The sequence below is a fragment of the Mus musculus genome, chromosome 7 (assembly GCF_000001635.26).
Source record: "Mus musculus strain C57BL/6J chromosome 7, GRCm38.p6 C57BL/6J".
In the NCBI taxonomy this organism is placed as follows: Eukaryota; Metazoa; Chordata; class Mammalia; order Rodentia; family Muridae; genus Mus; species Mus musculus.
In genome coordinates, this window is record NC_000073.6 from 68,238,641 (window position 1) to 68,253,778 (window position 15,138).

The 15,138-nt window shown below is 45.8% G+C and overlaps 1 protein-coding gene across 5 annotated transcripts in view; it reads right to left on the reverse strand.

The window, feature by feature from the left end:
• Positions 1 to 15,138, reverse strand: part of Pgpep1l (pyroglutamyl-peptidase I-like) — a 28,964-nt gene that overhangs the window by 3,120 nt on the left and 10,706 nt on the right. For 2 of the 5 annotated variants that reach the window (XM_006541315.3, XM_017312398.2), the window contains exons 3-4: positions 13,989 to 14,033; positions 432 to 554 (exon numbers count right to left, since the gene is read on the reverse strand). In XM_006541315.3, coding sequence (XP_006541378.1) covers positions 432 to 554; positions 13,989 to 14,033 — 168 coding nt within the window. Of the gene's footprint in view, positions 1 to 431; positions 555 to 6,493; positions 6,706 to 13,988; positions 14,034 to 15,138 lie in introns of those variants that run through there. The other 3 variants (XM_017312399.2, NM_030101.1, XM_017312400.2) reach the window with 2 other exon arrangements.

Below are 15,138 nucleotides of genomic sequence, written 5' to 3' on the forward strand. Positions count from 1 at the left end.
ATTAAAAGTGTGAGCCATCACACCAGGCCCCTGGCAGGATGTTTTGAAGGTGGACCAACCCTGGGTGAATCATCATCAGACCTTCCTAGGCCCAAAGCGCTTTACCTTAAATTCCTCAGAACAGCCAGAATTAGCCATACACAGGGCTTAATCCAGGGCCTCTCTTTTTTTAGGATAGGTGTGAGCTATCCTAGAGTCCTCCTGGCTTTAATACCAGATTCCCATTTTGTCCGGCCCACTTGCCCCCAGTCATCTTTTACTATCTACCTCGTGTTTCAGCATAAACTTATACACAGACCCAGAATCTCACGACAGAAGCTTTAATTCAGGTGTACTCCAGCCTTCAAATCTAGATCAAGGTCCAGAAAGTTCCTAGGCCCTGGGCCCATCATCAGGTTCCCAGACCCACAGCCTCTCCAGGTATCACTTACTTGTGGTTGAAAATCTTCCCAGATTGTGGTAAGCCTCCGTTTTACCTCCCTGTAATCCACAGGCAGCTGCAGAGTTCGAAGTTCTATGTCAGTGTCCACCCCTAAGCCCAGCTTAGAAAGTTCCTGCAAAATATAGCGGGTGAGGTGCCTTAGTTGCCTGGACACAAAGGCACCCAAGACTGTATGCCCAGGGTCTTCTCTGAGCTCCAACCCATCCCTCCTGGTATGGAGGAACTCAAAGTGACCAGGAACCAAAGAGCCATGGCTCTCTCAGCCGTACTTCCTGAAGCGGGGGCACCCTAGGGAGACATATCTGAAGAAGCCATGTTTGCAACACTGAGGTCTGTGGACAGATGAAGATGGGCCAGAGCAGGAGGCTGGGAACACACGTGGCAGCAGCCGAGGCTAGCATCATAGCAGAAGGAAGCACAAGAGCCCGAGGCCCTTCGGGAAATTGGTATGGCGAGCCGTTCTCCGCAGCTGACAGGTGTCCTGCATGCCACAAGGCAAATAAGCATCTAGCCTCACACCCCTGCTGCTAATCCAAACATCAACTGTCCTGGTGTAATCTGATGAGTCCCTAGTCATCTCTACCAAAGGTACAACAGGGACACTCCACCCCAGGAAGGATGGGGATTGAAACTTGAGAAGGCTGCAGACGCTGGGTGGAATGCTTAGTCAGGTGTGGACTTCTCTGGGATAATAGGAAGCCATGGAAGGATTTCGGTCAGGAAACAAAGAGCTTAGAGCAACCTCTTAAACAAAGGGAGGAGGTACAAGTGGGGTAGGGCTATCTTGGGGTCAATTTGAATTATCCAAAGGGAGCTGGTCCATTGGCTCTGTGTGCCTGGAATTGGCAGAGAGGTTATTGTGCGGATATAATTTTAGAAACAAAAGCCATGGATTTGTTGTTGTTGTTGGGAGGGGGGACAAGAAAGGAAGAAGGAAGGGTAGAGGAAAATGAAAGAAGGGAGGAATGAGAAAGAAAAGGAGGGGGTGAGGGGAAAGGAAAAGCAGAAGGAAGGGAAGAGAGGAGAGGGGCAAGGAGGTGATGGAAGGCTAGGTGAGGCAGGGAAGGCTGTGGGCATCCTCCTTCCAGGCCAAGTAGCAGATAGGTTGGAAGGAAGAAAGCCTGAGATCTTAGAAGCTTGTGCTCACTCTTGATCCCAGTTCAGCCAGGAATGTGGGGCCCATTTTGTGCCTTCATTTCTGCCTGAGCTGTTCCTGACTTCCTTTCCTGGCATTTCCAGGCACCCCCATGCCTTCTGGGTTAGATGGCCGCCCACAGATCCCAGGTAAGATCCTTCTCTGGGCTCTGGGGAGGTGGCCCTCAGAGGCAGGTGGGTGACCTCTCTGTCAGTGCTGATCTTCTCGGAGGATGAGGTGCTTCTAGACAAAGGTTGGAACCTCCCAGGCCTCGGCTTCCCCACCGGTGCAATGCAGACCCAAGCACTCCGCTCAGGGTTGCTGTGAGAGTTGAGCAAGGCCGGGCCGCTGGAGGGCCACAGGGAAGAAGATGCTCTTTGGATCTTGAAGGGTTAGTTTGGAGGTGTACAGAGGTCCTCCTCCCTGCTTCCTTTCTCTCCCCCTCCCCTTTCTCTTCCTTTTCTTCCTTTCTTTGCATAGTTCTTACCTCTCCTTCCCTTCCCCTCTTCTCGCCCCCTTTTCTACTTATCTTTCCCCAACTTGTCACGTGGTCACTGTTCAGTGGTCATTTTCTTTGCTTGGCTCCACAAGCAGGAGTAACAATGAGAGAGGGAGAGGGAGAGGGAGAGGGAGAGGGAGAGGGAGAGGGAGAGAGAGAGAGAGAGAGAGAGAGAGAGAGAGAGAGAGAGAGATCACATGTTCCCCTTGCCCTGAAGGGAGAGAAGAGACCCGGGGGCCATCAGGTATCCAACACCATCCAGGCTTGTGAAGAGAGCAATGAAAGCCAGACCTGGGAGAGCTCACCGGGCATATGGAAGCACTCAGTGCCATGAACAAGGCTGGGGCTGAGTAGCTTGCCTAGTCTAGCATGAGCAAAGTCTTGGGTTCCAGCCCAGCACTGAAGAAGAGAAAGGAAAGGGCTGGTAGACAGAGGAGAGGCTAGCCATTGGTGGCAATGATGTAGCCATTAAAACAATGTAACACTGACGTTACAAAGACCATGAGAACTGAACTCCTCTGAGAAGGGAAGCATACCAGCAGAACAACTACATACCCCGAGCATACCCTGAGCGCAGAACAACTACACTTGGTAAGATGCTTCCAGGCACCATTTTTTTCTGAGTTAATGAATAGTCCGGTCATCATCCGAGGCTGCCCCTGGAGGACTCTTGGCACTCTGCTAAGTATCTCCTCCCCGCAGCCTCGAGAACAGTCGATACCAAACCCATCCTACACAGGGGACAGCCAAAGTCCACAGGGACACAATTAGAGGGAAGACATTTCAGGAAGCAGCGTCAAAAGAGATACAGAGGGGAGCTTGGGAAGAAATCCTGAGGTGTTGGTTAAAGGTGACTCTGCCTGAGTGCTGTCAAGTTCTATCCTCCACATAGGCTGCTTGCCAGCGCCCTCTTCCAGTATCTGTTATGTGATTCTTCCAAACTGATGTGTCAGTCTTGCCTGGAAGATCCAGGATGAATGACAGGGACTCTCTATCCAGTCACTGTCTCCAAATATTTCTGATCATGTGCCCCGTTAATAAAAATGTTTGACGTGGCATGCCTGACCACTGACTGGATGACACAGGGCACAGTGCACACTTCAGCATCTCTCCCCTGCTGCTCTGTAGTTAGGGTACATGGCACTCATGCAAGACTCCTGCTTTGGAGTGGGCTTTATCGGGCAGATGTAAATCTGTAAGGGCCTCTTTCTTTCCTTAACTGCTTTTCCTAATTCTTTCCTCTATTTGGATCAACATGTCAGCTCTTTTTTTTTTCCTATGGTTGATAAGGGCCTCTGGGAGGGTCACAGGAATTGTCATTCCTCATTTCCGTGTGATTCACATTAATTCATTTTATCTCCTATGTGTGATGTTGTTACAGATCATTTTTATGGGATTTCTTGATCATAATGTGGGGATTAGTTTAATTAAGGCAGAATAGTATGACCCTGGAACCCATTAACAGGTTGAAATGCTTTATAATGAACTGAGAGTAAGTAGAAGAAGACAGGCTTTCATAGCACCACTGTGTCCCCTCCCCCAAAGGAGCTCTAGGGTCCTGGGCCTGTCTGAGGACCTGTGTCCTGTGTGAGGACCAAGCAAGACAGAAGGCCATGCTCTGCCGTCCATTCACCACATATTACTCAAGAGTAAGCTCAGATTTTTATGGCCTATTCAGAGAACTTTGTATCTGTGGAGGTGGCTGCTATTGAAAATAAGTAGAAAAATAAAAAATAAAAAAGAAAGAGAGGAAGGGAGAGAGGAAGGGAGGGAGGGAGGGAGAGGGAGAGAGAGAGAGAGAGAGAGAGAGAGAGAGAGAGAGAGAGAGATGAAATATTGGAGCCAGAGAGTTAACTCAGTGGTTAAGAGCACTGTTCTTCCAGAGGACCTGAGTTCAAAGACCAGCACCCCCATGCCTCCCAAGTCTGTAACTGTAGTCCCATGGAATCCAGTGCCTTTTTCTGGTGTGCAAGATATACATGTAGACAAAACACCTGTACACATAAAGCTTAAAAGAAGGAGGAGGAGGAGGAGGAGGAGGAGGAGGAGGAGAAAGAAGAAGAAGAAGAAGAAGAAGAAGAAGAAGAAGAAGAAGAAGAAGAAGAAGAAGAAGAAGAAGAAGAAGAAGAAGAAGAAGAAGAAGAAGAAGAGAGAAAGAAAGAAGAAGGAGGAGGAGGAAGGAAGGAAGAAGAAGAAAGAAGGAAGGAAGGAAGGAAGGAAGAAGAAGAAGAGAGAAGGGAGAAAGGAAGGAGAAAGAAAGAAAGAAAGAAAGAAAGAAAGAAAGAAAGAAAAGAAAAGAAAGAAAGAAAGAAAGGAAGGAAGGAAAGAAGGAAGGAAGGAAGGAAGAAGGAGGAGGAGGAGGAGGAGGAAGAAGAAGAAGGAAGAAAGAAGAAAGAAGAAAGAAGAAAGAAGAAGAAATAGTATTTCTAAATATGTAGAGAACTTGGTAGTTACTAAACAATCTCTGACTGGTCATATGACCCAGTACCCCCACTTCTGAGTATATACCCCCAAAATGAAAGCTTGCAGCTCTGTTCACAGTGGCATAGAAGATGCCATCCAAGTGTCCAGCAGAGGATGAACTGGTAAGAAACACAAGCACAATAGGGAATCAGACTGTCAGTTTCAGCTGGGGGAGGGGGGTGCATGCATTTCATCCCTAGAGCAAGTTTCAGGACAGTCAGAGCTACACAGAGAAACCTTGTCTCTAATACATACATATATACATGCATACATACATACATATACACACATATATACATAAATACACACACACAAAACAAAGAAACAAAAGACCCCATCTGCTTCCTTCCCCTTTCTGCCCCTTCCATTTTTTAATTTAAACATGTTAATGTACTTATTCATTTTGTCTGTCTGTCTGTCTGTCTGAGGATGCCTGCATGCCATGGCTCACAACGTGGAGGGCTTGCAGGAACTGGTTTTCTCCTTCCACCATGTGGGTTCTGGGGATCCAGCACAGGTTGGCAGCTTTGGTCACAAACACTTTTACCCACTAAGCTGATTGTCTATTTTGTTTTTTAAAGGCAGGGTCTCTTATCTCTCAGGCTGGCCTCAAATTCACTAGGCGGCTGAAGTGGGAAGACCATGGACCTGCCTGCGTCTCACAGAGCTGCAGTGAGCTGCATCACGCCTAGCCTTTTCTCTCTTTCTCCCTTTCTTTCTCTCTTTCTTTCTCTCTCTCTCTCTTTCTCTCTCTCTCTCTCCCTTCCCTCCCTCCCTTCCCTCCCTCCCTTCCCTCCCTCCCTTCCCTCCCTCCCTTCCCCCCCCCTCCCTCCCTCCCTCCCTCCCTCTTTCTTTCTTTCAAATTAGGAAATGAAAGAGATAGGCTCTCACTGTGTAATTTGGCCTGAACTAAAAGTCTAAATCAGAAGTTCTTAACCTGTGGATTGAGACCCCCTTTGGCAAACCTCTATCTCCAAAAATATTTGTACTATGATCCATAGCATTAGCAAAATTACTGCTATGAAGTAAGAACAGAAATATGGTTGTGGGGGTCACCGCAACACGAGGAAGGTTGAAAACCATTGGTCTGGGTTCCCCTACCTTAGCCTCCTGAGTGCCAGGGTTTTAGGAATGTACTGGTGCACTCAATGACATGGTTGAACCTTGAAAACATTATACTAAGCCAAGTAAGCCAGTCACAAAAGTCAATATGGTTCCACTTCCACTAAGTAGCTAACAGCCAACGAGGGAGAGATGGGAAGTAGAGTGGTGGTCAGCAGAAGCCAAGGGGAGGGGAAGGGTGGGGGAGGGGAGGCCATGGTTAAATCAGTAGCGAGTCTGTTCTGCAGATTCAGAAAGTTCTAGACACTTGCTGTGCAACAGTATGGATACAAAATAATAACAGTCACCAGGACCTGGGGGAACGAGGCAAGAATGGGGTGGGAAAGTTCCAGAAACAAATCGTGCTGAAGGTCAAATAATGTTGCGAATGGACTCTCTGAACTTCATGGTGTGTATATGTAACACCATTTTTAAACTAGGGCCTTTACCAACACCTTCCTGCAAAGGTGTTGTTGGTGGTGGTGTTGTTGTTGTTGTTGTTGGGATTTTTTTTGTAGAGGTCTGGCCTGGAGAGAGACTGTTCTCATAGTGCATGGCTTAGCTCAGCAGAGATTCCCCATCTTTTACACAGGCCAGTAGTGGAACTAAGATTTTTAACCAAGCCAATCCACTTCTGTATCTGAAAGCCTACTACAGTTCTCTCAAATCATAAGGACAGGTGATAAACAAGAGGAAACAGTCATGTGTGCACACACATGTGTGCATATGTCTGTACATGCATGTGGAGGCCAGAGGACAACCTTAGGTGTCTTTTAACATCCACTTTTTTTTTTTTTAATACAGAGTCTCTCACTGGCCCGGAGCTCACCTAGGGTAAGTTAGGCTAGCTTACCAATAAGTGCCAGGAAAGTCTTGTCTCCTCTTCCCCATTGCTGGGATCCCAAGCACACAGTAACATGCCCAGCTGTTCTCACTTCGGTTCTGGAGTCTTAAAACTGAGAAAAGAGAGGGAGGTTCCAACAAAAGCACACCCAACAAAAATCTGTGGGTTATGGGTGGTTCATTGGTTGGTTGGTTGGTTGGTTGGTTTCAAGGCAGGGTCTTTCTGTGTAGCCCTGAACTCTAGAGACCAGGCTGGCCTCAAACTCAGAGATCCTCTTGTCTCTGCTTCCTGAGTGCTGGGATTAAAAGGCGTGCACCACCACGAAGAGACATGATAAACATTTTAATGGATAGAAGAGTGGTAAGGACCGCATCGTTTACCCAGGTTCCTTAGTTACACACACACACAGAGCAGTCCTTTAAGGTCCATCTAGGTCATCACAACACATTGTTCCATCTCCTACAGTTCTTTCTTGTGTTTAATGACTTTGCCGGTTCTATGGAACACTGGCCAGACACTGTAGAGCGTGTGCCTTCCCTGGAATCTGTCTCCTTCTCGTCTCAGATCAGACTGGGCTTTAGGGTTGGGGGCAGAAGACTCTAGAGGCATAGAGTGCCCTTCTCATGATAATATTTCAAGGGTACAAACCATCAACAAGACTTGTCACTGTAGGTGTTGACTTGGATCACCTGGCCTGGAAGTCTCTCAGGCATCTTCACTATAAAACGTTCTTTCCTGCACTCACTTCATAGCAGGGGTCCTGTGGCAGGAAGTCCGCGTGCAGCCAGCATCTGAGGAGGAGGGTTAAGTTCTCCATAGGGCCTGAAGTGCCTGCATAATTTATGCACCTGCAGAAACAACTTAAAGCTCACTCTCCTGCTCCTTAATTTACATAGAGGATCTATGTAATTTTCTTTAGAGTGGTTTAGGCTCCTGGATGTTCATCTTATACTTTAGGCTATGGTTTGATTCCTGCATGCTTTTCTTCCTGCCTCCTGTGTGAGGCCTGACTACTAAGGCCCCTCTGTTCTGGGAGTACCGCAGGCATCTGTGACTTATTAGCTGTTCTAAAAGGTAGGTGGGCATCTGTTAAGTAGCTGCCCTTCTTCTGTACGTCGTCGTAAATATGCTTCCGTGGAAGTCACTTGAAAACTTTTGCTGACGCTAGCCACGCGACTCTGGCAGTGTGTCCAGTCTCGTGACCATCAAACTCCTTTCTGGTTTCTTTCTGGGAGTTTCCACATAATACTGCTTTTTGGATCCTGGTTGACCTCTGTTCACTGAGACCACAGATGAGAAAGGACATCAGCTGCCCTCGTCCTCAGTACACTCAGTATTTCATTGACTCGAGGAGCTGCTAAAGAAATGCTTTGGCCTCCTGACAATGGGTGACAGTCACAGTCAAATGCATCTTACTCTTTCGCCAGAATGGGGCAGTTTCTTACATGTTTTTGGCTGCTATGAGCAATAATTGCTTGGCACTAGGTCTCTGGGGTTGAGTTATGGAGAGCCCCATGTCTTCTTCCTGGGCCTCATGTTCTGCCAGCATGGGAGTGCTCTTCTCATGAATATGGGAGCAGAGCACAGGAGAGTGACTCTGGAAATGAGCCCCCAAAATGTCCAGTCTGAACTCAGATTCCAAAGACAGGTCTAGAAGGCTACCTGGGCCCTCTCTCTCACCTCTACCCTCACATCTGATCTTATTACAAACGTCACAAATCACCCCACTGGGATTGTCAGACCTGGGGCTCCAACATCTGTAGGGGCCCTCCCAACCTGTGGTTGCCATGAATCAGGTACCCAGCATCTGTGCTGACATCTGCAGTCACAGCTGTACACTGCCCACACCCTGGACCAGCCTTGCAAGGCTGTGTCTCTCTAGGATGTTTCTCCACTTTCCAGGTGCAGGCTCTACCCTGCACCATTCTGCTTACTTGCTGTATTTCCCCTCTAAAAACTATCTGCAAAGATATTCAGACAGGCAACAATGGACCCAAAGATGGAGAAATGGTTGGGAAGCTACCTGGAGCCTGCTGGTTCTACCAGTCTGGGTGGCCAGCAAGTACCAGGGATCCTTCTGTCTCTCTATCTCCATTGCATTTCATGTGCATGTCAATATGTCCAGATCTGTATATGTGTTCTGAGTGATAGAACTTGGGACCTCTGCTTGAATGTCTTCCCAGTGAAATTAAAAGTTTATGTTATAGGGCTGGTGAGATGGCTCAGTGGGTAAGAGCACCTGACTGCTCTTCCAAAGGTCCCGAGTTCAAATCCCAGCAACCACATGGTGGCTCCCAACCATCCGTAACGAGATCTGACTCCCTCTTCTGGAGTGTCTGAAGACAGCTACAGTGTACTTACATATAATAAATAAATAAATAAATAAATAAATAAATAAATAAAAGTTTATGTTATAAACACAAACGGAAAACGAGACAAGAAAAGCTTCTCTTTCTAGCTCTCTGGAGTAATCTGAGAGCCCTGGAATTTCTCCAGACTAAAGTGAAGTTTAGGGGGACCTACAGGAAGGGCCCAGACAGTTGCTGGTGTCCCTTTGAAAGATCTGTCATCTTACTCTGACTTGTTACAGAAATGGATTGGGGGTGTTACTGTCCTGATGCACAACCTTGTACTCTCTTCACTATGACTGCTTTTTAAAGAATCATGGAAGGGGCTGGAGAGATGGCTCATCAGTTAAGAGCACTGGAGGACCCAGGTTTGATTCCTAGCACCCACACAGCAGCTCACAACCATCTGTAACTCCAGTTCTGTGGGATGTGGCGCCCTCTTCTGGACTCCTCATGTACTAAGTACACTTAAGGTACACAGCATATATTCAGGCAAAACACACACATACATAAAATAAAAATAAACCTATTAACTAACAAGCAAACAGCATGCAAGAAGGTTAAGACCACTTCATCTTTGGGGATAAAGGGAAATTCCCCTTATATCAAGCTCATCAAAGCTGATAAGAGCTCTAACCCCTTGGCTACTTGGGCTATGTATATTTGGAATGCTGTTATGTCTTAGCACAACGGATCTAGGGTATGTTTTACAAATACCTTATTTTTGTTTGTTTGTTTTGTTTTGTTTTTGAGACAAGGTTTCTCTGTATAGCCTTGGCTGTCCTGGAACTCACTCTAAAGACCAGGCTGGCCTCGAACTCAGAGATCTGCCTGCCTCTGCCTCCTGAGTGCTGGGATTAAAGACACATGGCACTACCACCTGGCACAAAATTCTTCTTTTGTTGCAGTGATTCTCAACCTGCCTAATGCTGTGACCCTTTAATACAGTTCTTCATGTTGTAATGACACCCCCAACCATAAAATTATTTCATTGCGACTTCAAAACTGAAAGTTTTACAATTGTTGTGAATCAATGTAAATAAATATCTGATATGCAACCCCCAAAGGTGTCTCAACTCACAGGTTGAGAACAACTGTTTTTATTGTCTCTCTGGGTTCAGGCACTTCTAGAAAAGCTTCTCAAAAATTCATTGGAACGGGACTGAAGAGATGGCTCAGTGGTTAAGAGAACTGGCTGCTTTTCCAGAGGACCTGGGTTCAATTCCCAGTACCCATATGGCAGCTTACAATTGCCTGTAACTCCAGTCTCAAAAGATCTGACCTCCTCATACAGGCATACACAAAGACAAAACCCAAAGCTCACCACCCCCCAAACCCAATAATATACTTCCTCTAATAAAGCCACACCTACTCCAACAAGGCCACACCTTCTAATGATACCCCTTAAACATTCAAGTATGTGTCTGTGGGGGCCATTCTTTTTCAAGCCACCACATTCTACATCCCAGTCCCCACAGACTTGTAGCTTTATCATAATCCAGAAATGCACTCAATCCTACCTCAAAAGTCTCCATAGTCTATCAGTCTTAACCCTGCTTAAAAGTCCAAAGTCTGTTCTAAGACTTATGGCAAGCTCTTAACTATGATCTGGAATAAAATCAAAATCAAGATCACATACTTCCAACATATACAGGATATCTATCACCATCCCAAAAGGGAGGAAAGGGGAAATACTGGACAAAAGCAAGACCAAAAAACAGCTGTGTAAACTCCAAACTCTGCATCTCCGTGCCTGATGTCAAAGCAGTCTTCAGATCTCCAACTCTTTTCAACTTTGTTGACTGCAACACAGTTATTTCTCTTGGGCCAGTTCCACTCCCTGTTAACAGCATCCCTCTTCACAAATCCCATGACTCTGGCATATCCAACATCTTGGGGGCTTTCTGGGGCAATCGTCTGAGTTAGGTTTTCCATCACTGTGAATAGACACCATGACCATGGCAACTCATAACATTTAATTGGGGCTGACTTACAGTTTCAGAGGTTCACTCCATTATCATCATGGCGGGAAGGATGGCAGCATCCAAGGAGACATTGTGCTGGAGGAGCTGAGAGTTTTACATATTGATCTGGAGGCATCAGAAGGAGAATGTATGTCACACTGAACAGAGCTTGAGCATATATGACTTCAAAGTCCTGCCTCCACAGTGACACACTTCCTCTAACAAGGCCACGCTTCGTTCAATAAGGCCACACCTCCCAATAGTGCCACTCCCTGTGGCCAAGCATTCAAACTATCACAACAATCCAGGTTTTTACCTGCACAACTTTAAGCAAAGGTCTCTGGGTCTCCATGCAGAAACATCCCTGACACACACCTGGCCCCATCAGCTTTCCTTAGTCACGGAGGGAGATTCCATAACTCTTTTTTTTGTACCCTCCACTCTAAAGCCAGAGCAATATGGCCAAAGCTACCAAGTTCTGCTGCTGCTGGGCCTGGAATGTGCCTCTTCATTCAAATCCATCTTCACCAGCTTTCTGTTTTCAGTGGTTTCCTTCACTGCCTAAGCTTGGCTGTCCTGGAACCCCATCTGTACACCAGGCTGGCCTTGAACTCAGTGACCTGCCTGCTGCCTCTGTCTCATGAGTGCTGCTAACATTCAAGGTAATTCAGCTACACCCAGTTCTAAACTTTTCTTTGATTACTTCTCAGAAGTTGGAAGCTTAGCTAGGTGGAGTCCTGGCTTGAGGTCACCACTTCTCCTTTCCATTTAACATCAGGTTTATCTCCTCAAGCACTGGACTTGACTCCATTACACTTCCCTGGGCTCCTTTTCTCCTCAAACTGTACATTCTGTATGTTCCTTGTTTAGCTTGGTCCTCTTCGTTACAGATCTGCATAAGTATGGTCACTAATAACCAAGCAACAAAGTCAATACTAAACTTTTTGGAAATCTCTTAGAGACAAATCTTCTAAAGATGTTCATTCATAACTCTTCTATTTAACCTCAGGCAGATTTGTGTGTCTGTGTGCATGACAAGAGCAGAATGTACCCATGATCTTTGTCAAAATATCACAAGAATGGTCTCTAGGTTGCATACTAGTACTCTTTGAATTGGAAATTTCTGGCTTCTTTGGAGATGCAGTCATGTCATGTGATGTTTTTCTGGAAACTGTCTTATGAGAGGATGTTTTTGCTGAAGCAGACATGTGGGAGGATGTTTTGCTGAGAACAGATACACGGTGGTTTTCTAGAAGCAGTCTAGGCAAAGGGCATGTGATGTTTTGCTAAAGCTGACACTTGAGAGAACAAGAATGTGATGTTTGGAAAGGATATATATATTTGCTGGTTATCATTGGGTTTTGCTGACACTGGTCTTCGCTGATGAAGCTGTATGGTTTGGTTTGCCATTCTTTTTTTTTTTAATTTATTTATTATTATTATACATAAGTACACTGTAGTTGACTTGAGACACACCAGAAGAGGGCATCAGATCTCATTACGATGGTTGTAAGCCACCATGTGGTTGCTGGGATTTGAACTCAGTACCTTGGGAAGAGCAGTCAGTGCTCTTACCTGCTAAGCCATCTCACCAGCACCTTGCCTTGCCATTCTTTGCTAGTCATCATTTGATATGACTTCATAGACAGAAATGCCACAAAAGAACTTCTGGTGGTGTTCTTTCTGGCAGCTTCTTGCTGCTGCTTCCTTGTACTTGGCAGAGCCTCGAGGTTTCTTCTGGATTGACCTGCCATTGCTGATTCATGAATGGTGTTTGCAAGTGGATCGAGCTGCTGCTGCTGTTCTGAGTGAACTGTACTGCTGATATCCTGGTAACACAGATTGGATTTGCTCCAAAGAACTTTTTCTAAACAGATCCACACCCTCCTTTGCTCTATTAACCTTTCCTTTCCACTCCCTCTGGTGGGTGGTGGGCTAGAAGAGAGGATAAAGCGTTTAAGAACCCTTATTAAAAGTAGGGTTTGAAAAATCTAGGCCTACAATTCTTCTCCTCTAAAACCTGTGTACCCCATAATTCATGTCACCAACAGCACCATCTTCCATGGTCTTACCAGTATGGCCTGTGATGCTCTACTTGAACCATTCAACTATTTTCCTAATCCAAAGTCCACATTCCACCAAGAAACTTGGTCCAGCCTAGGGCAGCAAAAACCCCAGTCCTTGGTACTAACTTCTATATTATTAGCCCACCCTCAGTGACATACTTCCTCCCACGAGGCCACAGCTCCTAATGCCATTCCCTGGCATGAGTCTATGGGAGCCATCCTTATTCAAACCACCACACCTAGAGCTTAGAATCTAGATCATGGGCAATGATGATGCAGCTGCTGCATATGTCACTGAAGGAGCGTTGGGCTTGTGGAGTATGGGGTAGCTCAATGTTAAACACGAGGGCTCACAATGCTGATCAACAAACAGCATGGAGTCACTTGCTTGGGAACTTTGCAGAAAATGCCTCTTTCGCTGTGAACTTTTAGACTTCATATTATTTTTCTGCATTTTCTTTTCTTTTTTCTATTTTAAGATTTATTTATTTTATGTGAGCACACACTTGCTGTGTTCAGACACACCAGAGGAGGGCATCAGATCCTGTAACAGATGGTTGTGAACCACCATGTGGTTGCTGGGAATTGAACTCAGGACCTCGGTAAGAGCAGTCAGTGCTATTAACCATGGAGCCATCTCTCCAGCCCCTACATTTTCTTTTCCTTTCAACATTCTTCTCCCATTTATGAGTGGCTGCAACAAAAAAAATAATGTCGGGGCTGGTGAGATGGCTCAGTGGGTAAGAGCACCCGACTGCTCTTCCGAAGGTCCGAAGTTCAAATCCCAGCAACCACATGGTGGCTCACAACCACCCGTAATGAGATCTGATGCCCTATTCTGGTGTATCTGAAGACAACTACAGTGTACTTACATATAATAAATAAATAAATCTTTAAAAAAAAATGTCTTCGTGTGATGGTTTGTCAATAGCTCACCCCATTCTTGGAAGTGAGACACTGTGGAAATAAACACTTTTTTTTCCTTTCCCATCTGTAATCCATGCAGTCTCAGATACAAAGCTTTTTACAGATAATTAAACATTGCTTGGGAACATACATGATAGCGATAAGCTTTAATTTTACTGGAAGAATGCAAGAGGATAGAAAGAAAAGTATTCACTCCTACCTCAAATGATTCAGTCCCTGGAACACATGCTCCAAGCCAGGCCCTCTATGGGATAAAGATAAATTGATGTTGGCCATTACAGAAAGTGTGTAGCTTATACAGACACAGACTGTGTAGGGCATCTCAGTCTGTTTTTCTATCTTTACAGCAGTCAGGGTATGCTATGTATATGAAGTATCTCAGCCCTTTACCTAGTATGGTCCCTTAGATAACCATTCCTACTAAAGACACTGTTAACTGTTTGCCAGCACTTTCAGTGACTACTGAAAACCAAATAGGAAGATGCTGAACCAAAAATAGAGTCCACTGAGGTGTTAGACAGGACACAGGATAACCTAAGTTGACCCGTGGGGACAAAACAACCCTGCACATTGACAGCAAAGAGTTTGCAACCAACTCTGTCCAAAGGAAGAACACAAGGAAGGGAGAATAGATGCAAGACCTAGAGTCCAGGGGCCAAAAGGAAGGCCAACTGGGGTACCAAGAGCCTGGGCATAGCCAGCCATCTCGGGAACCTCACTTTCCAGGTGCCGATGCAGGTGTGTCTAGTCACCATCCTTTGGTCCTATTAAAAGCAAGAAGATTGAGCAGAGCCTGCTCCAGAACCTGTCACTGAAGAGATGGTGGAGATGAGCTTGAAGTTCACCGACAATGAGGGGCACTGGAGGGAGAAGACCACCGACCCTTTGACTGTTGTGAATTTTAGTTCCATCCTGGAATTACGAACTACTACTATTACATGTTACAAACAATGCTGATATGGACTTTATGTTTGTTTATTGTTTTGATGTTCAAGACAGGGTTTTTCTATGTAGCCTTGGTTGATCTGGAACTCACTCTGTACATAAGGCTGGCCTTTAACTCAGACATCCACCAGATCTTGAGTACTGGGATTAAAAGTGTGTGCCATCACTGCCTGGTGCTGGTACAGATTTCTACCCTCAGACTCACCATTTCCCAGTGATTTCTTTCTCTCTCTCTCTCTCTCTCTCTCTCTCTCTCTCTCTCTCTCTCCCTTCATCCCTCCCTCCCTTTCTTTTTGTTTGTTTTTTTGTTTTTTTGTTTTTGTTTTTTTGTTTTTTGAGACAGGGTTTCTCTGTATAGCCCTGGCTGTCCTGGAACTCACTCTGTAGACCAGGCTGGCCTCAAA